The 27,644-nt window shown below is 43.0% G+C and overlaps 2 protein-coding genes across 2 annotated transcripts; both read right to left on the bottom strand.

The window, feature by feature from the left end:
- Positions 1 to 2,239: 2,239 nt before the first annotated feature.
- LOC120445814 lies at positions 2,240 to 3,364 on the bottom strand. Its single transcript, XM_039626428.2, has 2 exons — positions 3,063 to 3,364; positions 2,240 to 3,007 (listed from the first exon to the last, which is right to left on the bottom strand). The coding sequence occupies exons 1-2, from the start codon at positions 3,262 to 3,264 to the stop codon at positions 2,382 to 2,384; spliced, it is 828 nt and encodes a 275-aa protein (XP_039482362.1). The 5' UTR covers positions 3,265 to 3,364; the 3' UTR covers positions 2,240 to 2,381.
- A 1,512-nt stretch (positions 3,365 to 4,876) lies between these two features.
- On the bottom strand, positions 4,877 to 22,415 carry LOC120445813. The gene is made up of 7 exons (XM_039626427.2): positions 22,127 to 22,415; positions 21,856 to 21,999; positions 17,568 to 17,674; positions 15,660 to 15,833; positions 11,815 to 11,969; positions 11,447 to 11,726; positions 4,877 to 6,457 (listed from the first exon to the last, which is right to left on the bottom strand). The coding sequence occupies exons 2-7, from the start codon at positions 21,946 to 21,948 to the stop codon at positions 4,891 to 4,893; spliced, it is 2,376 nt and encodes a 791-aa protein (XP_039482361.1). The 5' UTR covers positions 21,949 to 21,999; positions 22,127 to 22,415; the 3' UTR covers positions 4,877 to 4,890.
- Positions 22,416 to 27,644: the final 5,229 nt, after the last annotated feature.

Genomic DNA, 27,644 nt, shown 5'->3' with positions numbered 1-27,644 from the left:
CGGTGCGGGATGGGTGGGCGTGGCCGTGTCCACAGATCGGCGCTCTTTCCATTCGAGTCGTTTTGGCCTCTGGCAATTCTAATTGCATTTTTACTTAGTGCGGAGTCGAAAAGTTTCTTCTTCTAGCGGCGGCGGGCGGAAAAGCGTGAAGGAAGGGGGGCGTGGAGGGGCAACTGCCGTGCGTAAAGTTTAATTAAACGTGTTTGATTTATGACTTGTTGGGCATTCGGCTTCTGCCAGCAGCTGCAACCGCAATTCCAATTCCAATTCCAAAAACCTAATGCGTTTATTTTGGGTCCGTGTGCAGGAGGGGCGAAAGTTCGCCGCTTTTCCTCACAGCTTCGCACTTTCCACGCTTTCCCCGGCTGGACATAAAAGCCAAGCACCTTTATGGCAGCTGCAGCTGTGTGCGGGTGTTTGGAGTGCCGTGTGCCATATGATTTCCGTTTCCGCTTCCGTTTCAACACACAATTTCCAGCACCTTGTGAACGCCGCATCTTTGGCCGTCGTGTTCCATTAAGCGTTTATTGTTTTCGTGGCCATTAAAGTTGCATTTTCCGACCAAACGAAAACTTGCCTCAACAACTTTCCCTCAACAAGTTCATCATCAAAGTTGGAGCACAAACAGCAGCAGCAGGTGCGAGCAAGGCAATCTAAGCCAATCTAGGCGCAAATCCCAGGGCTTAGGATTTGGGCCGCAAATCAGGTCAGGCCACAAGCACAAATCTCTTGCTCAATCCATGCTGAAAAATATTCCACGATAATCAACTTTGATACACGTTTGCAGGAGAGCCTTCGACTTTGCCTTGTAGGCTTTTCCGCCCTGCCATGCATTAAAATGCCGAAAATGATTGGGAAAATCGCAAAAGAAATCCGGAAAAGGCTCTGGCGCCCAATTCGCCCGCCGTCTAACATGGAGGCCAAGGCCTGTCCCTTATCCATATTTTTTATGGCCAAGGCAGGAAAATGGAAAAAGTTTATGTTAAAGCCACTCTCGCCCCCGTCGATGAACTGTGCGGATAATCGCAAGGCCTTTTCCTGGCCATTTCCACTGGCTTAGCTCGGCCTGTTTGCTGCGGTTCCGATTGTGGGTGGTATTTGGTATGGCCAGGATGTTGGCCAAGTTAATTGAGCTGTGTGAGAGGTGAATGAAAAGGCCGCCATGCGATTGGGTGGAAACATTAAAGTGCAAATTTTAGTAACCTGAAATATTACTTTAATTTTTCAGTCTCATAATTTAATTGTACACATGCAGCAAAATGCATTCGGTGCACAAAAACTTCTCTGTCTAACTGAACAGCTCTTGTGTGCGTAGACAACTATTCCAATTGCCCTTGTCACAACACACTAATTGTTCCTGTCAATGACAAATGCGCAAAACAGCTAGAACGAAAAAGATAAATACAGGAAACCAAGCCACATGGCCCACATGGACAGCCAAAATGGCCAAACAGGACTAAGAGTTTTCAGTCGAGTTAACCGATAATCCACTTCAAAATCATTTTCATAAATGCTGAAATATGGCGACACGAACGGGAAAAAAATTCAATATATTTCATTAATGGAAACGTTTCGTTTTTTGCGCAAATGAAATTTTACATTTAACATGACCAATTAATGTGCGGCAAAGCCGCAAATAAAACCGCTTAATTACGTGACTCGGCCAAAAGGCAGGCGGCGAATGGCCAACCAGCCAGCAACAAAAGCAAAGCGGCTGAAACGCAGAAATTTGCATGACACGCACCGAAATGAAATAATAATATGGTTAATAAAGCCAGCCGCATCTGATTCATACACTACGCTGCCACAACCAGACCCACACCCACATCCACACTCATGCCACCTATTTGGTTCCCGGTTCCCGGCCAGAAATCCGATTCCAGTCTCTCTCTCCGGCTGAAGGCCAATTATCGCACTTATTTCGCTGCTAATTAAAATGCAATTATTTGCTTTAAACAACATAATCCCACTGACAGCAACTGGCATTTCATTTTATTTGCATATCGATATGGCCATTGAGGAAAACTTTTCGCTTCGACCACCAAACCAGCGATAGACCAGCGTGTAGTGGATAGTGGGTGTTAGCCTTGTGGAGCTGGAACCGCCTGTGGGATTTGGACCAGCGAATTCCTTTGACACGACGGATGAACTGATAAAAAAATATGTTAAACAGCGAATATTTTGATGGGATAATGTTCATATCGCACTTTATCAATTTGTAACAAACTCCACAGTGCTGTTTATCTTTGGAATACTTTCATGCTGAGAGTATTTACTCTCATTTAATAAAACGTAACAATATCTGTAATTCTGTATGTATTTAAAAGCCTCTCCTAATCCGCTTGCCCAGAGAGTAGTACCCCAGAGCATTCCATGTGACATCAGTGGGACACATCAGCGTCCGTGTAGCAGTCGTCGTCATCTTCGGCGGTTATATGAGTCGGTGGTGGCTTAAATTTCCCGCGATACGAATGCACCTGCGTGGGCAGTTGGACGGTGCGTTGCCTGGGACTCGTGTGTCCAGTCGCCGGATGTCCCTCGAGGTAGCGACCTCCATTGGCATTGACATTACGCCCGGCTTCATCAACAAAATCCGCGATTATTTGCCACAACGGCAGGCGATCCGCCAAACCGCGGGAGCGAGCCTGAAGCACTGCAGCGGTGGCAATGAGGGTGAAGTTGAGCAATCCTGCATTGAATATATGCAACCAAGCATTCATCTGTTGCTCACTGTCAGGCGAAACAATCGGTGGCACAGGAAGGGGCATCGGAATCGGAACGGGGATGGGAATGGTGGTTGCTGCTGAATCCTCGACTGGATCGTGGGTGCGTGCCACCGGATGACCATTAATGTTTCGCTTTTGGGGCCGTTTCAGGGATTTCAAATCCAGCGGAGGCGATGAGTATGATGATTTGGATATGACAGACGATGCCGACGATTTTGTGCTGATAGTGACTTGCGGTTTGGTCAGGGTCAGGGCCAGAATGGAGGGATAGTTGGCAGAACCTGTTTGGTATTGATGCTATAGGCATATTACAGGATCATCCTACGGTGCACTCACCCGTTTGGCTGGCCGTCTCTCGGGCCAACCGCTGTTCGGCTCGTTTTACCCAACCGCGAACCGTCGACTCCGGAACCCCCAATTCGCGGGATATTCCGGCCTTGGTTTCACCACCCCGGATACGGGCGATGGCCCGCTCCTTATCGTCCAATGAAACCTGCACTCGTGGACGCTTACCACGCGGTACTCCAAACCTTTCCATTCTTGACGCTTTCCAATGTCGATAGCCGAGTATCGTAGTCAAGCAAAGAAGCGAGAAGAGAGCACTGAAGAACTTTCGACTGGTTTTTGGGTCTAGAGATTTACACAATTTCACTCGCGTTGCCCTATTCCGGACGTTCTGCTCAGCTCGACACGATGATTTGTTTGACAGGATTTGAGAGGTCCGGGACTTTTGCCTTTGGGCCAGCTGACATTTAAAGCGCCGATGAGGTGGATTTTTCTTCGCGTTTCACAGGCCTCTTCGTCTTTCCCTTTCGATGACATTTGCTTTCTCCTCTGTTCCCCACTCCCGTTCTTCAGGAAATCTTTTCACGCAGAGCTGCATTTCGTCGCTTTGGGAGGGGGGATGCCAACTTGCGCCGAACGCTTCAATCATAATCAACGGTTTTTCAATTTCTCAGTTTATTCGTTTTCGTAATTTTATTTTTACATTTAATTCTGACGTACACTAAAATATGTGTCCTAGTTTCCAATTTAGTTTAATTTTTTTTAAGGGCATCGATTTCAATTTTCTTTTGGGACATTTCTGTTTCTATCTTTATTTTTTTTGGGGTTTTTACATTCTCCTTGTGGTAAGGGGTCAGCTGTACCTTAGAGGTGCAGAATTTCAAGTTTTTGGGTTTCAGTGAGGAGTGTACTGTCAACAATTTATTAATGGGGGGGGGATGTGAACAAGGCTTCGATTTTGTAATCCGTAATGCCACGGTTATTCATCCGATTCCATTTCTATATAGACTTAAATGCTATAACCATTTTTGGTTTCAATTTACAATTTCTCTGGGAATTATCGGTTTTATTTCCTCGTTCTAAAATTTCAGCCACAATTTGTGGCATTCATGGGGGAAGTTCTTCGTTCAATTATGGACTAGGTAAATCTATGTGCAAAAAATATACCCTATATTATGTATATCGTACATATATACATATGCATGTATATATATATATATATGTATGTTTTGGTTGACAATTTGCCAACAATAGTACAATGTATTCATATTGTATTTTTTCGGTATAATAACTAATAAAAACCACCAACAATTGTTTATTTTAATTATTCTTTTACTTTGAATTAAATGTTTGCTTTCGTTTCGACATTATTTTGTGTTGTCTTTTTACCTGTCTACCTTAATTAAAATCTAGTTTCATTACGCTTTTAAAGTATTTCGCTTTTTTTCAACAATTATCACGTGACAATTTTTTGTTTTAATTAATTTATTCAGGGCAGTTTAAGTTCTTTCCTTTGTGTGAGTGTGTTTTTTAAACATTTATATGTTTGAGGGCTTTAATAGTTTTTATCGTACAATTATTTTCAATTAATATTCATTATATGTCACGTAGAGCGAAAGTTATAGACTCCACTAGTCAGAGCTACATACATACTTGTCAGGGGGATTCTATATGCAATGCAGTAGAAATGCCATAAAGTGAATGTTTTGAATTCTTCAAAATAATTCTGAAGTAATATAGATAATATATTGTTGGCATAGGAAGCCAGTTCAGGAATTTAACAAAAACAAGGATAATCAAATGGTTAGCAACTAAGTATTGGTCAAATAAACTAGAAAACTGGTTCACAAAACTCTTGATCCTTAGGTAAATTATGTGCTCAGTAATCCTCCTGCAGATGATGCCTTCCTTGGTGTAAGGACGAGCTTCTGCACATCCTTCTTAGAATCGCAAAAAGCAGTGCGAACATGAGGCACAGTCCGAGGGCTATCAAGGACAACTTTCCATATGGCAGCTCACTGAGATCGTGTTTCAGGCAGATCTCGGGAGATTCATCATGCAGCACCAACTGCTGGTAGTCGCCAGCATGATGGAGTAATCCCAGTTGCTCCAGATTCCACTCGATATGTCGGGTGAGTTGCGACAACGTCGAAGTATGCGTCACATTTGGGCAATTTGCTATTCCATTGCATAGCAAGTGCTTCGGAATGCAGACTTCAGTGTCGCCAGGACATCGGAAATCACAACCGCCATCCTGCAGAAGGGAGGCAGCCAGACTGCCGTCCGGATTGCGCGGCAGGTGGAAGAGTTCCGTCCAGACTAGTCGGAAAATGTTTCGGCCTGGTTGGCCATCACCAGTATACTGGATAAGCACGGGCAGGGGTTCCTGATCGGCACCCGTGGCTCCCAACTCCGCTGTGGTAAGGATGGGCAAATCCCTGGCCAAGGATATATTTTCGGGACAAACCACAAATCTGGGCTCCAGACGACCAGCCAAATAGACCTCGATCTTGGCACTCTCGCAGCTGCGATCTGCAAAGCGTGCCTTCTCCAAGTTGAGCCACAGATCTCGCTGGGCGGCCACTTTCAGTTCCCAAATGCACTTCTCGCGGCGATAGTGATGCTCTGGCGGTGCCATGGGTCCCGATACCATGGCCAAGGCCTTCTTATAGGGGAATACCAGTTCGCCATCTGGTGAGGGTCCCAGAGTAATGGGACCACACAAGGGACCATGGGCAAACTCATAGGTGGCCTCAAAGAGAGGATTGGGGTTCTTGAAGTAGGAGGTAATGGCATGCTGGCCCTGCACAATCATTTCGAGATTCATTTGATCCGCCGAGGATATAACTCGAACCGCTCGGGGGATATTGTCACAAAAGCAGGCCAGGTTATTCTGGTACTTATCCCGCTCCTCCCAGATCACCAGTTTGTCCACTCGCTCCTCATGACACCGAGTGCAGGCATTGCTATTGTATGGAAGTTCCTTGAAGGAAACCGAATTCACTTCGATTATGGCTCTGGCATACAGTCTTCGATCGGTCACAAATTTGTACTGACAACGCACATCGCTTCCGCCGGTTCTCTTGAAAATCAGTGAATTCAAGGGCGATCGAAGACGTCCACCTGGATGCTTCCAGGCATACATCACCTCGTCACATAGGGTGTTTGGCACTGGGTCGCCAAATCGCGTATTGTTGAAGAAATCGTAGTGCGCCCAGTAGTACAGTGAGCTGCCGCTATAGCTGCCTGTTTTCGAGTCGAACTGCACGTACAGTGAGGGGCTGGTGCTCACAAAGTCGACCTTCTCCATTGGTCGCGAGAATGTGTCGCAGAAGGTCTTGATAATCCGTGCCGGATCGGCATGGTCGGAATCGTAGATCGTCAGGGATTCTCCGCAGTCGCCTTCGTACTTTAAAATCGGTGATTCGATTCGATTGATGCGGAAACTGAAAAATAGGATTAAGTCATGAATTAACTGTATATCAATTATGGTTTAATCAATAGAGTAATTTGTTACGATTATTCTGTACTCCCTTTATTTCTACAGTGCCAACCATAATGGTAAAAACAACTCCCCTGCTGGCACTGTGCCAGGCCACAATTCTGGCCGCGTCCTTGCGCCCTACAATTTAATATAAATTCCACCTGCCAACAGGTAAATCTCTGGTAGTCTGCCTCTTTCTCTTACTCTGGGAGCCTCTCTATCGCACACACGTAGACTCGTTTGGGTTTTTGGGGTCGCGATGTGAGTTGCATTTCTGCCTCCATCAAATTGCATTCCAAAACTATTTGTGGCAGGCTGGCGAAAACGATGGGCAACGCCAAGGATATTTGAAAGGAGTTGATGTGGAAGGCCAATTTTCTGCAGTTTTCCCGCATTACGTTGCTCGTTGCCAGTTGATGTGACTGCAGTCTTTTGGGGTGGAAACTCAAGTTTGGTCAGCGGAAATGAAAAGATCAAGGCGACATAGTTTATTTAATATATCAAAAGGTTTTATCAGCGAAGTGTAACTGCAAATCATCAATACACATACATTTCGATACATACGTATCGAGAATGTCCTTAAGTATCCTAACTATAATGATTTCCAATAGTATTTTGTTTAATGAATATATTGGTTACCATGTTTATGAACCCGTTATCGACATTTGAATAGTTTTCCACCATTTATATCCATCCATCGTTCTCAGTGCCCTATTCCCCAAAGTGAACAACCTGGTTCTGTAACCCGACTACTGTTTAGGATTTGCGAATATCCTTTTATATAACTGTCATTCAGAGTCGGTGAATACATTCTATGAAATTACATTTGGCTCTATCCGAAAATATGACATAATACAACATTTTATTAACTCACACAAAGTTGTGCAAAAAGTGCCTGGGAAAAGGGGGGCTTGGGGGGAGTTGGGATCGAGAAAAATCACCATCATCAGCAGTTTGAAGGAAGGGCGGAGGGCGGAGGGTAGGCGGCTGCCACGCCCTCTAATCTGCGTCGCTGGCAGGCAGCAGTGTGGCACAAATTTCATTTGGTTTCGCTCTTGTTTTTTATGCCCGTGAGTCTCTCGCCCCTCACTATTCATAATGGAGCAGAGTTACTATTTTTTTTACCCAACTATATCCCCATAACCCCCGGCTTCTTCTCGGCGCTTTTCGACGTGCCCATACCGTCATTCACGTACGCGTCGTCGAAAAGTAAGCCCCAACACCCTGCGGCATGTCCTCGTAATCCGTTTGCAGCCTAGCCCAATTCCAGTTGCTACACTGGGAAAAATAGTGATCTGGGAATTTCACTTTGGGTGCACCAGATCACCAAACAAGGTATTTTTCAACCAACTTGATGTTAAATAGAAAAAAGCAGTTCCTTAAAATGCAATACAATCACAAAGTAAAATCGACGCTTTTAGTTAGCAGCTTTTTCTGAGTGTAAGGCCGAGTTACGAACTCCCAGTCCGAGTTTTCCGCTATGCCGACTCGGTGGGCGGGGCTATTTTGGGGGTGGGCGGCGAAGGTGGGCGAGGGATCGCGGGAATTGTTGTCAACTGGTTAGCCTGGTTATGTGCATATGGGAGTCGATTGGGGCCGTGCCCAAAAGCCCAGAGCGTCAGTTTATGTGGCCATAAGGCTTATAAATAGCCCAAGTGTGCGGCATGTCTTGTGCATTTCGAGCGGATTTTTGTTAGTAGGGCTAAAGACATGGTGGATGACTACAATTGATTTTATTTCTGTTATTTAGGAGATTGCCGTGGGGTAAAAACTATCGAGTTTATTAGTGCTTTGAATGCAATAGAAGATACTATAATCAAAATACCTAAAACATGGATAGATACGAATTTAAACCTAAGGACATTACTACGAATGTGTCTTAGTTATATACACCTCATCAAGCAATGAGTGCTTTCCGGCTGCTTCTAGTCGCAAAACTACAACGTAATGTAATAGGAAGTCGCAAATGATAGTCGACATTAATACACAATAGTAACACAATCTATCGGATAATGGCACACTGAATCAGACGCTGATGAGTTGTTTGTAGCTAGTAAAAGTTGAACACGGCAACTCCCTTCGACCATTCGCAACATTATTGGGAAAAGTGTGTGCTCTGCACAAGCAAATGGATTGCTTATCCAATCCCCCACTTCTGGGTAGAAAACTTAAGTGCAATATACTCAAGGAGTAGTTCAACATCTGGTCAGCTCACTTGGAAAAATCGCACTGGAGTAGTAGATATGTAGGTAGTAGGTAGTAGGTAGTAGACAAAGACCGAGCAAACAAAAAACCAGGGAGGCGGCCGCATACGAAAGCAAAGGCAAAGGCAAAGCCATGACATGTTACTTAAATGAGCAACTTTGTTGGAAACAATGTCGACAGCGTCTAGACTCGAAACTCGGGACTCAGGACTAGGAACTCGGGACCCGGGACTCAAGACTCGAGACTCCTGCGACAGGCAGCAGGACAACAGCTCCCACACTCCCAGGTGGGAGAGATCCTTTCAGGAGGCTGGCGGTGGAAGATGGTGAAAGAGTGGGGGAAGGTGTACAAGGTAAATGCAAACTGACAGTTACGAAGCGGACTGCGAGAAAATCTTCTAATGGGCTGCCTCTGTGAGCATATCCTTGCTGGGGATGTTGGGTTTCCAATACATTCCAGTAACTGTTATTGATTGGATACTGGCGATTGTTTTTATTAAACTTTTCTTATTTCCAGAGTTACTTATACTTTTTAAAAGGTTCAACTATTTACCTATATTACTAATAAGATATTAGCACTCTACGTTACTGGTGTCATAGGTTCCCCTAATATGTAAGGGTATTATACGTTCCGATCATTACGTGTCCTTCTATTTCTTATTGCCGCTCTTGTTGTTGCAACTTGAGTGAAGTTGGCAGAAACAACAAACTGCAAAAAAAATGAGGCTAAACAACCACAACAACATTGGCAATAACAACAAGCACAAGGACAACAACTTGGCCAGAGGAGCGGCATAAATGGTAGTGTGGGTGGGTGCCGAACGCAGTTTTCCATTGAATTTTTCGTCTACTTCAAACTTTTGCCCCAAAAAAGAAAAAACCACCAAAGCCACGTAGCATTGGGCATCTCTTTCGGCCAGCATGTAGCTCTCTCTTTCGATTGCTTACCCTATTCGGTTGCATTTTGTGCACTGTAATCACGCAATCATGTTGCCCACTTCTGAACTCTTAATGGCAATCGGTGTAAACGTGCGCACAACTTTTCCAGCACCCAGATACCATCCCCACCACTTTTCCACCCGCTTTTCCGCCCAATTTTCCTAGTGCCCTGTTATCCAACAACAATGGGCTTGCGACGGTTACTCGATGCTCTCTTGGAAATCCTGCTGCCCTCTGTAGGTGGACATAAATATTTATCTTTTGGCAAAAACTTGCTTGATATTTTAAAGCCCCCAGTCTCCGCCCGATCTTTCCAGCATCCCCATGTGCTGTTGCTGTTGTGATGTTTGCCCCGTACACATAGTTTTCTAGCCAAAAACTTGGCAATGTTCGGTAACAATTTCTGCATAAATTACAGAGGACTGCAACATTAGGAGGTTGTTTTGGTTCCTCAAGCGGAGGAGGTGCTCCAAAATCATTGCAATTGCAGCTGGATTACTTGAAGCAAACTTGTCTAAATGGAAGTACTTGGGATTACAGGGTAGATGGGCGTTAAGGGATACATATAAAGGCAGTTGAACGTCAGTCTTAAAACCAACCCCTAACAAACTCATATCATGTGTTGGAAATAAAACAGAAATCTTTAAGGATCGTAATCGCAAATGTTTCACTTGAAATAATTAACTCTTTGTTAAATCCTTCTTACATTTCATCAATTTAAATTAATTTTCTTCAAGAGGATCTTCTCTTTTGAAACAGTTCAAATAAATTAAAGGAGACAAAAGGTCAGTCGTAACATCTTTAAGACTCAGTAGAGCAATTTAATCAGTGTAAAAACTCCCACCTTAATTCTGTTTCCATCGCAATCATTGATGTGCCCTCAAAGTGTCAGGGAGTGAAAAAACTTCGCCATAGTCTCTGCCGTTCGTTGTGCCATGCAAAGCCAAAAACCGCAGCACAATAAAATATTTCGCAGCTCTTGGTGGGAAATTCAGTGGAAAATACTCAAAATGAAATGCACAATCAATGCGACACTTGGCCAAAAAGTTCAGACACTTGCGCAGCAACATTCCAGACACCAACACGGCCGACAATTGCGACAAAGTAAATATATATATATATACATATATATATATAAGTTTGGATTTATATACGAGTACAAAGAACAACTCCAGCTCGACACGTTAAATTAAAATGTCACATAAATCTTTGCGGAAAATTTCATTAAAATACGCTTACAGCGTATAGAACGCAATGAGGAACCCCGAGGATTGTCCCAGGAAAAGAAGGGATGAAATCCAATCCGACGAAGCAAATGCAAACCGCCCACATAGCCGCAAAACTTTGCACTTGTAGCGAAAAGGCCGGCCAAAGGATTTTGGATTGCGGAGAGGGATCAACTTGGATAGTCCTTGTCGGGCTAACTGGTTCAAAAATGGAAATTTTAATGGAAAAACTTGTAAACGCAAAATGGCAAGTGGTGACCCCGATCTTGAGTCGACGAGCTACGAGTTGGGAAATGTTTTCGCAGACATGATAATTTAAAAAGGAACTTGAAACTTATTTGATTTTTGATTAAACCAAAACTTTTTCAGCAACTTTCTTGTGACCACTACCTAGAGAATCGATGGCTCTTTCGCTGCAAATGTACGAGTATTGCATTACGATAAAGCCAAATTTAAAGATAATTTCTTATAATAGGCGTTCAGTCAATTCTAGAACCATATGACTACACTTTCTATACTGTAAGAAATGACAGACATTCCAGAGAAATTTCCAATGAAACGAAGGAGATTCGAAATGCCTACCTGGGGAAATAAAGGCGCACAATTTCGCCGACATGTCCTTTGATGTGGTAACTGCAGGACGTATTCGGCGGATACCAGTGGGCGATGCTGAGGAAGATGCCCTCGCTGGCGCTGCTGTCCTTTAAAGAGTCGGAGCTCAGTAGCCAGTCGCAGACGCCGTGCTTGATCCCGGCCGTCTCCACATGACCTGGCCAGTTGCCAACGTTGAAATGGAAGCCTGTGTTGAGCAGCGGACCCGCCGGCGAAGTCACAAACTCCACATACATGTATTGTGATGTGCCTGTCGGATATGCAAATGGTTTAGATGGCGGGACTCGATGGGGACACCCATGGCTGCCATGCAAAGTCTACATCGCTTTGCTACTCACCAATAATGCTGAATGGGAACTTGCCCAGGCCGCAGAACTTTCCAATCAGCGGCGAGTGCTCATCACGTCCATCGTAGACGGCCAACCAGTCGTAGGGACAGTGCTCATTACCAGATCCGATCGGCCTGATGGGGCAGGTCATCACGTTCTCACACCTGCAATACGAGAATAGTCACTTTATTCTACTGCCGCCTTTGTTGCGTTATGAAAGCGTTGAAAGGGTAAATTCAATTTTTCCCAACGCTGGCAATTCAATAAAAAAATTGAAAAAGTGAACAATTAAAAAACTCACGTTCCACAAATAACGAAGAAAATAAAAGGCAGAAAAAAGGGCATAAAAAGTGAGGCTGGCAATTGAATAACTGACTGAGTGCTGATGCTTTTAGTGCCTGGCGGGAAATCCGTGAAAAAATGATGCTGAAACAGGGGCGCGGTCAAAAAGGGACATTTTTGAGTAAAAGTATAAAAACAACTGATGTTCATGTAAGAATAATATCAAAGTTTACTTTAGTGCAGACTTTTTATTTGATTTATTAAAGAAAGGTTTTATGCAAAGCTTTAATAACTGCGTTTAGTTAGGACAATTTGTTCTCTTCTTGCCCACTTAAAGTTTAGAAGTAACTTTGCGTTGTTTCAATCTTACGCAGACAGATTAGTCGACTTTCCCATTTTCCAAATGCTTTTAAAATGGACTTGAATAAATGATTCGTAAGCTTCATAACTACGCCCATGGTCATGACATTCATTTGCACTTTGCCAGCCCGAGGAAGTCGAGCAAAAAAAAAAAGAAAGTTCTTCGGGAAAAACAAGAAAAAAGGCTGCGGAAAATCCAAAGCGTCTGTTCTGAAGCCTTTTCTAATTTCTTGCGTCAGACAGTCGAGGATGCTTTTAATTTTTTTTTTTTTTGCTGGCCGTCTGGTCGAATGCCACATAACCCTGACTCTCGACCCAAAGCACTGGGTCCCAGACAAAGTGACCTTTGTGCCCATCTATTGATGATGGCCACGATGACGGGGACTCACAATTTTACTTCCCCCTGGCGGAGCACACTGATTGGTGGGCAATTCAAAAGGCAAATGAAATGCCTCTCACCTGTGCATGTGTGTGTGAATGTGAACTTTCTAATTGAAAGCTAACTTTGGCAATTACGAACTGAACTTTAATCAAATAGAGACCGATTCAGTGAGTCAAAGCCGGAGGCAGTTGAATGTGATTTGGCAAGTGAAACAAAAATACCAATTTAATTGACAGTTCCATTGAGCCTCTTTCCGCTTTCCCTGCATTCTCGGCCATTTCTTTTTTTTGTAGCAATCGCTAGAAAGTTTTCGGAGCAAAGTTTTGAGCAACTTTTGTATCTATATCCTACTATACGTTGCAGAAAGATAGATTTCTATTAGCTAGTCGGTTCGTTTCAGTCAATTTAATCACTTTGTCAGCAAGTTTTTCCCAGACTCTGCGAAGAGCTAATCCAACTTATTGATAATAAATGCGTTGTTGGCCAGAAAGTTGATTACAAAGAAGGGGGGACAGGGAAAATGGCTGTTTAGTCTGGGGTAAAACTTTTTTCGCCCAGCCGTTGGGATGGTCGGCAGGCAGCACATAACATATCAAAAAAGAGCAAAGGAAAAACGAAGCGTAAAAAAAACAGAAAAAAACATCAACTGACTGGTAATAATTTCGGCATATTAAAAAACTTTTTTACTCGATGACTTTTGCATTTGTTTGGCATCCGGCCGTCGAAGTTTTGCCGACTAAATTTTTCTGCTGTGATGGCAAGAATATTCTTTTATTTTTTTGGTATAGCGCAAAGGAATTAGGAATGTTGTTGTGTGGCTTGTATTCTTTGACAGCCGAAGGAGCTGTGCAATAAACTGAAGTGATTTATAAAACAGCGACCACACGAGAAAACTTTCTGCTGACTCGGCATCCATTTCGTATCTCAAACTGGAGCTCTACCGAACAGGTCGGGTTTTATGAACTGGATTTATGGCGCATTTTTACCAGGCTTTGGCGGATTATGTTGATTGTTTGGACGTGGAGCGTTGTACGCTGGCAGGAACTTCAATATTTGATTATTGGTGGTGTTATTTCTAAACTGCTTTTTAACCTATTTCTATGATGCTCTGGATGGATCATTTTCCTATGTGAAACTTGATGCCAGAGTAAATAACTTTCCAACTGCGAATATATACTCCCAGTACTGGGGGAAAAGTTTTTAAAATGCCAACATCCCAGCATGATTAGCTCCTTGGCAAAGGTTTGTTTGTCTAATCCTTTCCAGCAGGCCGAAAGTAACTTAGACTTGCAAATTAATACACACTTTGGGGGGATTTAAGCTTGAGTTCTCCCCATTTTCACCCCCTTCCTCTGCAGTCAGTTTGGGGACCCAGCTCAAAGTTGGCAACTTTGACATGCGTCTGTCGCCCTCAGCTTCTTGCCTCCTGCCAAAGGACTTTGCGAAAGGTAAATATTCAAATTGAATCTATAAAAATAAATTGAATGTTGCTTATCTAATTCCGACTTGCTGTTGCTTGATGTGCACGTGCTGGGCTGGAGAATAGGAAACGGTCGAGGAATCGGGATCGGGTATGGGTATGGACAGGGGTCCAGTGGGGAAAGTATGCTGACTCCAGAATTTGCACATCAAACAAGCTTAAAGATACTCGGCCACTTCTGCCGGCCATTTGTGCTCGGAATGTGCAAAGTGTTAAAAGCTGATGGTTTTTACCACCCAACCATTGAATCCCCAATGGCCGGTCGGAATGGAGGGGTAAGAAGCTTTGAACCTCACCACCCATCCTCATTACTCTGAGACTCCATGATAAAGCAAATATTTTGTGAAAGGTCATTTTGGTTAAGCAAATGTAAATTGTATTTCGCGACAAAGGATGGGCAAAGGATTCCATGGGCTAAGGGTCGATGCTACTAAAATATGGAGGTTCTGATTCAAGCCGATATTAATTTCCAGGTGCTCCAGCTAATGAATTCAAGTTTAAGAATGCATAATTTTTTATTATACACCATATCTAACTAAAATTCAAGAGTGACTCATTATAAATTCAATGGACGTGCATTTTGGGCAAAGATATGCATTTGTAGGTGGTTCGAATCGGTTCCTTCCCCAGACACTTTCATCATTTTGGCATTAATATTACCAGACAGCCATGACGGCAAGCATTTTCTCCCCCCACCCATATTTTCTCGCCACAATCGAGGCCAACCTCACTCAAAACGTAATCCTTTAGCCAATTTCGCCAGACACAAACACGCAGATGGGAGGAGAGTCAGAGATATAGAAAAGAGGAATCCGATTCAGAAAGTGACGCATACAGATAGATACGGTGGAAATGCAAGCCGAGGACATGTCGCCAACGTTTTCTAGCAAATTGGTGCCAATTTTTGCGACGAACGCTCTGTCAAATTGTCATTGTCAGCGTGCCAAATGCATTACAACAACACAAGCGGTGGCAACAACACACTTTTTGGGCCAAATGTCGTCGAATTTTGTGGATTGTGCAATCGGCGTGCCAAAATGACAAATTACAGGGTGTTGCATTTAACACTAATTTGGATTCCGAAAAAAAAGGCAAGGATAAATGGAGGTGAAATAAATTTGCATAAATAAAATAAACTTTTTCAACGCATTCCTGATGGCATTATAATTTTCCGACGCGGAAAGAATATCTCTGATTATGTTAGGTATTAAATTGTTCTTAATAACTAATGCAATTGTAATAGTTTTTGCTGCATTAAGTGAACATAACATATTCATATGAAATTAATAGTGATGGTCTAGCCACCATTTAATTACATTGTGGCTTATCACACTTAGCGGGCCAACTCACCTTTGACCATCCACGGCAAACTGCTCATTTTGCAGATACAATTTGATATATGGCTGGCGAGTGTGCAACTTGTAGCGGCAATTCAGGGCCCGAGGATATAGGCCAGGATACGCGGGCGATTGCACATAGCAGGTTTGCAGGCGACAATCCCGATACTCCCGTTCGCAGTAGGACCTGGTGAGGACAAAAACAAATATAGTATATGTAAACATTGATTATTTAATTTAATTTGTTTTAAATTGGTTATATCACTCAAACCTCCTCCGGTGAAGGCTTCACCCAGGAGGCGTCCTAAATGATCCTTGGAACTTTTCGGGTTCGTTTGCCCATTCCTTTGACTGCGTCAAGGAAGCCAGAAAATTGTGTTCACTGATTTGGAAATCCCTGTTCCACTTTCCCTCCAATTTCCCTTCTACAAATGTGCGTTTTTTGCCGGCTTGTAAAATTGTTGTAAATTACAACAAAAGATTGTGTGTTTAAATTTTATTCGGTTTGAGTTTTGTGCGTATAATTTTCGATTTGTTTAAGTATAACAAACGAAAAATCATTCAAAGGAGAGGCCAGCGTAAATATGATTACCATTTTTATTCCCTTTTCCCACAACCTCGTCCCTAACCACTCCTATCCCTCCACTCTTTGTCTCAGCCAATTTGCTTTGCTTTGGTCTTCAATTGGGTTTGCGTTTTGGCTTGGTTGCCGAGGCGCGTGACCGCAAAATTAGCATAAAAATCATATTGGCCATGTGGGTGATGCGAAGCGGGAATTCCGCCATTCCACAATTCCACAAGGAGAAGGTCCTCGAGCTCGTCCTTGATGGGATCTTGAAAAGCTAGCATTTGACGCCAGTTAAAGTGGGAAAATATTGGCGCAAGAATGGCTCTAGATGAGAAAATAAAATCAATACATTTCAATACACGTTTGCAGGACTTGTGCCATAATTTAAATGGACCGTTTAGTTTGTGAGGAAATACTCCCTTGTTCTGCTAGGTAAAATAATATTCTGACAAGTTCTTGAATTCGTAATGTGTGTGATAAACAATACGTTTGCATGCCCGTAAATTATAGAAATTCATATCTGAATTATTGTTCTAACTATAACATCTAACTAACTTAAACAGAAATTTATGACAGCTTTACTATTTCAATATGAAATTTGTTCCTATTCCAAGTATCATTTGCAATGGCAAGTTATTCGAGAAAAAGCCTACTTTGAAACTTTATACTCGCAGACTTTTCTCCTTCCAGACACTTGCATGCATGTGCACAAATATCATCTGGGTAAATCTAGCATACTCCGCCCTGCTACGTTACTTTGAATCTTTGCTTAAATCTTGCTTAAATCTTGCAACTTATTTTATTAAGATAAAAGTTAGACTGGCAGAGCCATGGAGAAAAATGGCAACTCCAAAAGGAGAATCAAATAAAATTAAATGTCTGCAAAGTTTTATTTTTGTCAGGATTTCGGGTGGGAGGTGCCCGTCGTGCCCAACAAAATGAATTCTTCTCTTTGGTTTCAATTGCCGACTTTTTCAGTCATCCTTCAGGCGGAAATCCCCCCGATTTCCCGCTCGCGAATTTTATGTTTGCCGCAGTGCAGAAAGCACAAGTAATTCAATTTAATGCGACCTTCTGTTGCCGGATTTTCTCAGCCGTTTTTCCGACTCGTGTATGATTATGAAATGTGCCAGCGAACCGAAGACAAGCTCCATTGTCAGAATGCCGGTCGTCAAAAATATGCCCACCCTAGGCTCAATATTTCAGTAATAAAATTGAATTAGCGCCGGGGCTATATAAAAGAAAAAGATCGAAATCCCAAAAGAGGCCTCTTTGGAAACCCATTCGATTACCCGTTTGATTTTTTTTTTTTTTTTTTTTTTGACGTGGAGTGGATGTTAGCCATTTACTCACCCTTGGACAACTTCGCCGCGACGATTTGGATATAATTCCGGATGTTGGCCATATCGCAGATAGACTTCGGTTTGCTGTTCCGCGCGTGAATCGAATGTGAAGTAGGTCTGCAATGGGGAGATAGAGAGAAAAGTGCGGCATGAGTGGACAATGGCTGAAAATCACGTATACGCAGTGTGTGTGCCCGCGCAACGCCCACTTCGCCCACCTCGCCCGCTCTTGCTGATAAATTTTGTCAATTTCCCTTCAGCTTGGCTCGGCGTCAGACAATTGCATGATTCGCCCTGGCCCCGCCCCTTTTTCCACCCACTTTTCTGGCCTCTTTTCATGCCATGGCATGCCGCATGGAAATGTGCAATGTCATTTGCTTGCCCTGCCACCAACGCCCACATAAGACTCCGAGTTTTCCACTGAGCCTCTGCCATCCTGTTTGCCTGTTGTTCCATTGCAACGGTTGCCGTTGCCTCATCAGCGCTAATGACGTGCTGCAGTGACGTAGGCAGCTGCCACGCCCACATCACCGCAGGCCGCACCCAACGCCCACGCAGCTGGAAATGGCCAAAAGAAATGAAGGCGAAAAGAAAATGGGGGGAAAACACGGGGGTTACAAAAGGGTAACGAACCAAAATGCCTGAACAAATATATTCCAGAATAATAATGGTTAACACTTATTCAAGGCTTCTCTTTTATTATGTGCGCTCCCATCTTAAACTGGTTTTTAAAGCTTTTCAAATTGATTTCATTCTACAGTGAACCTGTAATAAAATAAGCTATGCTATGCTATTTAAGGCATCGCTTTGCTTTGCATTTGAATTATTAAATTCTGGCTAGATTTCTTACATTGAAGAATAACAATGCATTCATTTTGTTTTTCTACTGTTGCAATACCATTTCGACCAAGTGTCTTTTGCTTTGAAAGTGGCAAACATTAGAATAGCAAATACCATTTGTTCCACGACCCATTCGATAGGCTAAACAAAAGCAATGATTATTGCCAATTTGTGAGTTTTGATTCGATTTGGTTGCTAATCGAATTCATGCTGCACCGTTCCCAAAATACATTCATTTCAATTACGGATATCGAAGTCGAAATTATCGACGGACAGCCGCAAAAGCGATTTCCTTATGCCCCTCCTCTTTCACTTGCCGCAAAGTCAACGTCATGGCTATCAATTCACCTCGTTCCCAAATTGTGCCGCCGTCCATGATGGCCACATAAACCTCGTTGGCCATTTTCCATCGTGGCTCATGGATGGAGCAGGATTGCGCCGGGGGATCGCAATTGGTTGGAGTGGGTTCCTCGGCAGGGGAGGGGCAGGGGTAATGCACATGTCAATATTAAATGCGTTACCGGCGTCAATGACGTTAGCGCCACTTAACGATGTGAACAATGGCAGACACAGGCTCGTTTCGATTTATCCAGATGCTGCTCACGTGGATACCCATCCGCTCTGGCCACCCCAAAGATAACCCCTGCTCGAATGCAGTATATTTATGCAGATGTCTATATATGTGCGCTTACACCGCGGAAAAATATCGAAAGTTTAAATCTATCTTCAAAATATTTATGTATCTACCCACAATGAATGTCATGTATCAGCGAAATATTCATTTTCTGTTTGCTAAAGCATGTTACGAATGCAATAGAGTAGTGAGCTTACTGATACAAATAATTCATGGTTTTATATAAAATATGGTTATTATTGAATTTAGCTATACAACATTTCCATTGTTAATATTGGACACCTCGCGGTGCAGATTTTGAATGCTCTGCTGATCCCGAATCGCTTGATTATGATGGCGATGATGGTGATGGCGATGGCAGTGGAGATTATGACGATGATTTCCACGGTCGTCCTGCCGTTAATGTCCTGACAAATTTGCGCTCGAATAAATTAAAATTTCAAACTGATTTGTTGCCGCCTCTGCTCTTTGGCGTCGCGTTTTTGTGAAATTATTTTTGATTTATTTCGCATGGAATTTATGTTAATGCGAATGCGAAATTATTTCGTTTCCTCTGCCACTGCCACTGGGCGGTGCTTGCTGACTTGTCGCTCATTAAATTGTGTTATTACATTGCCGTAGCTGTCGCTTATTTTTATTTATTACTGAGTAATACCCCTGGCCCGCCAAACCGACGCACTCGCGCCGAATAAGTGGCAAAAAGTTCCCGTCTGCTTAACGCAGAAACAGAAAGCGAAATATAAAAAATAAAAAACGAATACAAAGCGCAGCATCCGCCAACTTTCAACTTGCAACTTCCAGCGAGCTTGGAGAGTTTTCATAAATATTTATGACTCCATTAAGGTGTGCATAAGACACACTCTGGAGGTGGTGTCCTGTCCTGCCGGAGGACCCACAATCCTGCCGCCCTCTCCAGCTTGTTTGTTCCGGAGCGTGGAGCGTGGAGTGTAGAGCGTAGAGCTTGGAGAGTGGAGCACTCATTCATGGCTTTAGTCGGTTGTTTGTGTTTGCACATCCATGCAACTTGTTGTAAGCCGGGCCATAAAGCCAATCGCCTGCATCCAATACGCACTGCGAAACGAGGGGGCAACTATTTGACTTTCGGATTGAACGGAGCTGGATGGCCGGAATAGAGTTATGGATATTCACGGGGATGTGATTTCGAAGGCTAGATCATTATGATGGAATGGGGAAGATTGGAAAAGTGGTTTTGCGATTGGCAAATGCTTTGCATGTGAGAAGTATATATTTTTCATAAACAAACTATCCTAAAAAACGCATCAGCAATTACAACTTCTGTTCGAAATCGGACTTATACAATGAAGTAACCAAGTCTATGCGGTTTTCTGGCATTTGTAATAACGAAATGCATGTATCTCAAATATTCCGAGCTATTGCTTTTTCTGCCACTTTCCCGTCTAATAACAAGCTTATTGTCTTCCTTTTTTGGGTATAATTTCCCTCCATCTGTTACCATTTGCAAGCTATGCATATTTCAAGGGATCTCCTTCCGCCCTCGCCGAAAAAAAATCTCCATTATAAATATTGAAATTCTTTATTTGACATAAAGAACTTATCTTTCATTTTATAAATGCAAATACCGCATCAAAAACGCGGCAGCCAAGCAGTTGACAAAAAAGCAATACAAAAGTACAAAAAAAAAAAAAAAAATAGTGAGGAAAATCTGAGGGAAAATAGCAACGAAAAGCGAATGGGGCAAAGCTAAATAGAATTCAAGTTGTGAGCTAAAAATGCACATAGATATGCGTCTATATGTATAATCCGCTGTGTATATACATGCATATATATGTATATATCAGCAGGAGGAGACTGACGGCGCCAGCCAGCCAAAAAGGATGCAGGACGCAGGACACGCCGACAGACGGAGGCCAGACAACAGTGCAGTCCACCCACGCCATAGACGCCCCACCCATCCACTCCTGAATAATGCATGCAAAAATACAGAAAAGGGGAAAACTAAATATAAGGAAAAATAGAAAAATAATACACACACAGCGCACACACACAGGCTGACTCCTGCCAGCCAGCCTCTGTGTGTATAACTCTCGCTAAGTGCGAAAGTGAGTTGCATAGATGCAACCGAGCAGATAGAGCAACACGGGTCAGGACATGGAAGCAGTGGAGCCAACTGGGAGCAAGGATGGGGGTCACCTCGGGAAAAGCAGAACGGTGTCGGAGAGGAGAGGAGAGGGGGTTCTGGTTGGGGAATGACGGAGTGAAAAGGGCGAAGACAGGCTGCCAAGACTTGTGTGCTGTAATATTTTCCTTAAATTATGTGATAAATATAAATATACAGACATTTATACAGGCACACTGGGGAAAATGAAGTCAATATTAAGTTGTATAAAATCCTGAATGCAATTTGGAATTATGCAATTGACTCTTTAATATATAACTTAAAAATTGGAACTACATTTACATAAATATTGGTAAATAAAAAAAAACATAAGGTAGTTTTTTATTTTGAAACTTAAATTTCAGTGCTATAGGAGTTCTACAACTCTACAACTAAGTCCCACTGCACAACTGAATTTCTCTCGGTGCAGATATATATCTAGGGCCCGAGAAATATGCAAGGAACCAGGACAAGGGGACTTTTGTTTATTAGTGTAAGTGGCAAGACTCTGGCGACAAAAGACAACAGTCGGCAGGACCTCAAGGATATGTTCGTCTTTGTTGCCCCGACAGTAATTGGAATTCTCTCCTGGCTGGAGCACAAAAATGAAAAGTCCCATTGAGATCCCGAGATGGCCGGGAAGGCTAAAGAAAGAAAGTGTCCTGGCTTGCTGGCGCTGGCGCTCACCTGATCCGTAAAGTTGTCCGTGTGAAAGAGCACCTTCACATAGCTGGTCTCGCTGATGAATGTCTGTGGCTGTTCCGCCTCCCCGCAGAACATTCCGGGCTCCCGGCGATTCGAGACATCCGTCTTGGCATTGCCATCAACAATCTGCAACAATGGGTGCACGAAAACTCGATTTAGTACGTCGCGTACGTCAACGCTTAGCCTGCAATATAAATTAGCCCCGACACATGCGGCGCCGATAAATCAACTGTCGGCCACTGGCCACACCCACCTGCAAGTAGCCGCCCTCGCAGTGGGTCGCATTCAGCAGCTGGCCCACTTTGAACTTCTTGAACCGCAGGCGCAGCACAAAGTCGCGGGGCGCCCCCTTCAGCGTCCGGAAGCGGTACCAGCAGGTCAGCGGACGACCCACGTTCTGGTTGCTGACCTCCGGCGAGCTGATGTCCTCGAAGATGTCCACCGTCTTGTTGCAGTGATCCCTGGACACGTCCGAGGAGCTGCCACTTCCGCCGCCTCCACCGCCGCCTCCTCCGCCGCCGCCTCCTCCCCCGCTGCCACTGCCACCTGCAGAAAGAAGATTCAGATAAATTAGTTCTTTTTTCAAGTGTATTGAAAGAGTTTTTCAATCTATTCTGTGGTATGTAGTACAACTATATTATGCTGTAATCAGCTTATTATTTCTGGTAATAACAAAGTCGCCCACATTTAAGCTATAATCTGTTGATTTCAATCTTGTTGATGAGCTCCCAAATTGGCCAACAATGGGATTCACTCCTGAACCTTAATCTCTTCATCTTGGTTCATGAAAACTTAAAGTCGTGCTCTAGATTTCAGTTCGGATATCGTGTGTGGTGCTTTTTGTAAATCCCAGCCAGGGATTCCAAGTTAGTTGGTTGCATGTGGGCGTCCTTAACCGCAGGACTAGGCTTATTAATCTCAAGCCACCGCTTACTTGGGCTTTTATCTAAGGGAGCAGAAAACCAGCTGCAAGCTACTGCGACTGCGGCCGTTCCTATTCATTGTGCTTAATTTATACAGCGAAATGCATAAATGACAAAAGGACATTGTGCTGAATTTGTAATTCAAGTCTGGCTGTTAACAATGCCACCCCATCACGGTCTTTATTTCTAGCGAAGGGACTTCCAGCCCCCACCACCCCATGCAAAAGACGCAGACCTCGTTGTCCCTGACTGTGACAAAGACCGAAAAAGTGAGAAGGCCTGCCACGCCCCCTCCAGCGCCCACTTTAGCAGTCAAGGCGCGTAAAATTTTGAGGAGACCTCTGAGCTGAGAACTGAGGACAACTGAGGAGAGAGCTGAGAATTCGGAAGGAGAATCGTGTCGAGAGCTGAGTTTTTCGCGTCGAGTGTTTGTGTGGCTTGCCTTATAAATTACCCCAAAGGCGAGTGCAGGTCCTTGCGCGAGGATCTTTTCGCCTATAATGCAAAAATATTCTTGTGCCCAACTTTTTAATCAGAGAAGCGAACTCGTTGGGATTCTGGGTGCTGGCAAACAAGGAGGTTACGTGACCAACATTTTTTTGTCTTCTCAGTTTTTATCAGTTCGCATTTCTCTGATTGTTTTGCTGTTATTTGCGTAACTTTTTTTTTTTTTCTTTTGTAGCCGTTCTTTAGTTGAATTATGAATGACAAATGCGAGGCGAATACACAAATTACATTTATTGGGTACAGTTGAGCACAAAGGGTGTAGGAAAAAGTCGTTTGTGTCCTGACTCTCACTGAGTGCTTAGACTAATTAAACGAACTTCAAGGATACTTCCTAACCATCACCCCTAATTGAATCGGGCACATAATTAATATGAGAGAAGCTTTTTATGTTTCATGCAAAAGCAGCCACACACAAACATCAAAAAGGATATAATTAAACGAATATCGTGCAGTTTAATTTAGATTAAATCAGCGGAGCCACAAGAGCCGGATTGAGCAAGGGGAGCCAAAGGATATCGCCTTTGTGCGAATCGATACACGCGAACGTACGTCAGAATTTTGACGAAATTCAATAAGCTTAGCTGCAGGCAAACCCAGGGAACCACCCATCCGGAACCATTGAAACCAGCGGCCCATGTCGCCACCGCCCGCACGGCATGTGGTCTGGATCCAAGGATACCAAGGATCCCTATCCTGTCCTGTGGGTTCCTTAAGCCGAAATCAAGAAGGATTAGGCGGTCGGCAGGGCGGTGGTAACACTTTCGGGGGGCAAGGGGTGGGTTTTGGTTTGTCGGTGTCCTGGCTGATGGAAATCGCCGAAGGCGACAGGCGAGATGGCGTCTAACAAATCTGTTTAATTTATCAGCGTTTCATTATGTAATACACATTCTATGGAAATGCCTCCTACAGTGACGCCTCATTTATCGGCCCCCTCTGTGGTGGTTGCCTGTCAAAGATAAACGCGTAAATTGTAGCTTCGAATTCAGCTTCGGTAATTAGCGGTGGACGGCTAAGTTTCTACGAGATTGGAGTTTAATTTGAAATACAGAAATCTGTTAAAATATTAAGTAAGCTTTAATGAGAGAAGGTTTTTTGGATTCAATTTAAGGAGCCTAATAAAGTCCATAAAAGGGAATCTATGAGAGAATCTCCATAAGCTCAACACCGCATTCTTAAAAACGCGATAAAAGAAGTGATTAAGGATCCTGAAAGTTTTTACAGTCTGTGGTTCCAGTTAAAAAAAAAAAACGGGAAACACAAACAAGCCATCACTCAGCTGAGGCCTTTGGCCCCGTCAACAGTTGCAGTTCAAAAAGAAAGCAGACTGAGAACTGAGAGCCATGATTTAAACACTCGCCAAGTGCCAGACGGCAAAGTCCAACTGGTGGCACTCACTCACTGGTTAAGCCTTAAGTCGCCCTACCGCCCAGCCTCCTGCCCACTTGACTTGCTCTGGTGCTCCACGGGTCTCGCATCCCTCGTTCTTTGGTCCTTAATCTTCGTCCTGTAAAGTTCACACAACTATTGTCACATGCGATACACCCACTCAATGGGTTACAAGCCCATTGAGAAGAAGTCGGGGATGGGGACGGAGACGGAGAAGCAACAACGACTAGAAAACAATACGGAGTACAAATGCTACATAGAGAAAAAATCTATAGTATCTATAGTAAATCTATAGAATTAGTATTGCAAGAAAGAGTAAGAACCAAACTGTGCACTGGTAATGACAATTTTAATTTACTTTATATGAAACTCAACTTTCTTGCAATAGAAACCAGTAACTTTTTTCTCTGTGTAGACTGTAGTTTAGCTTTTCCTCCCTTTACCACTTTTTATACTTCAGGCGAATCGATTAGATGCGCTCGGGGGATCTGCGAAGTAGGAAATACTACTGGACTCAATCTGCCCCGCTGTTTGTCCTTATGGCTCCTGGTGCAGCTTAAAGTAGAGCCTCGATAATGCGGAAAGTCGGTGGTCTTTGCATATCCGCGTTGCTGCCTCGTCTGATTGTGCCCGTCCTTGGCCACATGTTGATATATTGTCAGCAGACGCACAACGCATTTGTCTACGCTTTTCCTTGGCTTTTCGGATGGGTTGGTGCTGGGGCTGGGACTTTCCCCGCCCTCTGACTTTTGTGGATCCCTTTTTTGATAAAGGTTGACAAGTGTTCCGCCCCCGCCCTTGTCAACCGCCATTGAGGCCTTGCCGTGGCAGACATGAAAATCGATTATGAAAATCGTTTGTTCAACATTTTTCACGCAGATACGCAGCGGCGGCAGTGGAAAAGCGGATGTGAAATGGGGAAAATGGGGAGAGCGGGAAACAGATCGAGAGCTTTTCACTTGTCGCTGCCTCGTAGATTTCCCTCCATTTTTTTTATTCCTTTATTTTTTTTTATGCATTTGCATAAATATTTTAATAGAATTTCAGTCCGTAAAGCGGCTTTCACTACTTTGCAGCTGAGTCTGCACCCAAAAACCCCACCGCCTCACATAAAGATTGATGTTTGATGTGGAGCTCGGGTCCTGAGAAAAGGGACGAGTGGAATGAATGGAATGAAATTGACTTATTCAAATAAGTGATTTACCACTCGACGACAACGAGGAGCCCAAAAACTCGTAAAATACGGCAACAACAATAAATTTGCATAAAATTGGAAAAGGAACTGCCAAACAGCAGCACTCTAAAATTGTCCAAAAACTTACGGCTGGGCATAAAAAATTGAAGTGGGGCTTCTTAAGGAAATAACTGCCAAGACTTGATGGGATGAAAATCGAGGGGAAATCTTTAGATATATGGTCAGGGTCACAAGTTACTTGGAAACCAATTTTAATAATAAGAAATTGGCTCTTTAAAAGGTCAATATGCTTGCAAGAAACTTAAATGTTGACGTACATATTTCTTATTGATTTGTTTATACATTTAAATTTATAAATATTTTTTTATTGCTAAACTGGGAACATTAGATATGATTTATTGCTTCATATCTAATGTTTCTAGTTTAGCAATAAGAAAAATATTTATAGCAATATATTCTAGCAATAATTGTATTAGAAAACTTTAAGATATTTTCTTCAGAGGCATTCATCTGTTATCTCGTCCTTTTTGTTGGCTTGTCCATTTCAAGGATATTAAGATTATACATCAGCGCTGCTTGGTCTCAATGCCTGTGTCCCTGCCCATTAAATTTTGCAGTCAAATGAATATAAATGACCTGACGCTTTAAATACTAATAGCCAGAAAATTCTCCTTATCGGAGCAAAAACATTTCTCAACATTTTTCCCGTCACTTCTTATCTCATTCGATGTTCTTTTCGTACTTTTGCGTTCTTTGTGGGGAAAGAAAAAAAACTTTCGAACAAGACAATTTGTTAAAAAGGAAAGCTATGGCAAGGCAAACCTTCAGTTCTGCTTTCTCCTTGATAGATTAACTGTAACGGTGATGGATCATTTACTTAAATTATTAAAATTGCCTACTCAAATTTCACACCCCACTGGAGAGCTAAGTTATTCCCTAACCAGTAAGCAGTCGGTGAATGATTCACTGACTCGCCGACAGACTGATTGACTGCCCAATGATGGGTTCTTGCCGGCTGGGAGTTGGGTGTTAAGGTGAGGAATAGGGGAACACTTCGCTGTAAATTCGCATCCTAAGCCGAGCAAATCTGTCAGATCCAAATAACAGCAAAAACAAAACTCCAAGTCGAGCGATAACAAAAATAAAATATAGCCGAAAAAGTAGGGATAGACATAGTTAGCTATGTTTATTAGCAACACAAAACAGTCTTTCTTTCAGTTGGGTCACGTTATGGCGAAAACGCGGATTATAAATATCAGATTTTTTACTTTTTTTTCATTCTTTGATAAAATAAAAGGGCTCCATATCTACGATTCGTATATACTCTGTGGGAAATGGGTTTGTCTTAAACATATAGTATATTTATCATATTAATTTTAAAAAATGTTTAAGCATAAGTTAACCTTTATTTTGAATTCCGTGAACACTACGCATTTGCTTAAAACTGCAATAATTATGTTTAGAGTATCAAAATGTCCGTTGCCATTTAACAGATTTTCTCCCTCCGAGCTTTTCAGCTGCTTTGTGATAATTTTATCAACATGAAAATCCATTAAAAAGTTTTCTCGTTCGCATTTCAGTTCTCGGGCAGTTTTTGGTTGAAATACTTCCACAGCAAAGTGTATCGGCTTACTTTCCTCTTCAGATCCTCTCTCCACGATTGCTCTTCCGTTCATTTTTTATTTGGGTATCCTTTGCGCAAAGACTTTCTTGCCAGGGTCACTTTGTGCTGCGATGCGTAAAAGTTTCCCACCCTTTTT

Source organism: Drosophila santomea, chromosome 2R (assembly GCF_016746245.2).
Source record: "Drosophila santomea strain STO CAGO 1482 chromosome 2R, Prin_Dsan_1.1, whole genome shotgun sequence".
Classification (NCBI taxonomy): Eukaryota; Metazoa; Arthropoda; class Insecta; order Diptera; family Drosophilidae; genus Drosophila; species Drosophila santomea.
Note: the sequence above shows the minus strand (reverse complement) of the source record. Positions and strands in the feature narration are given on the sequence as shown.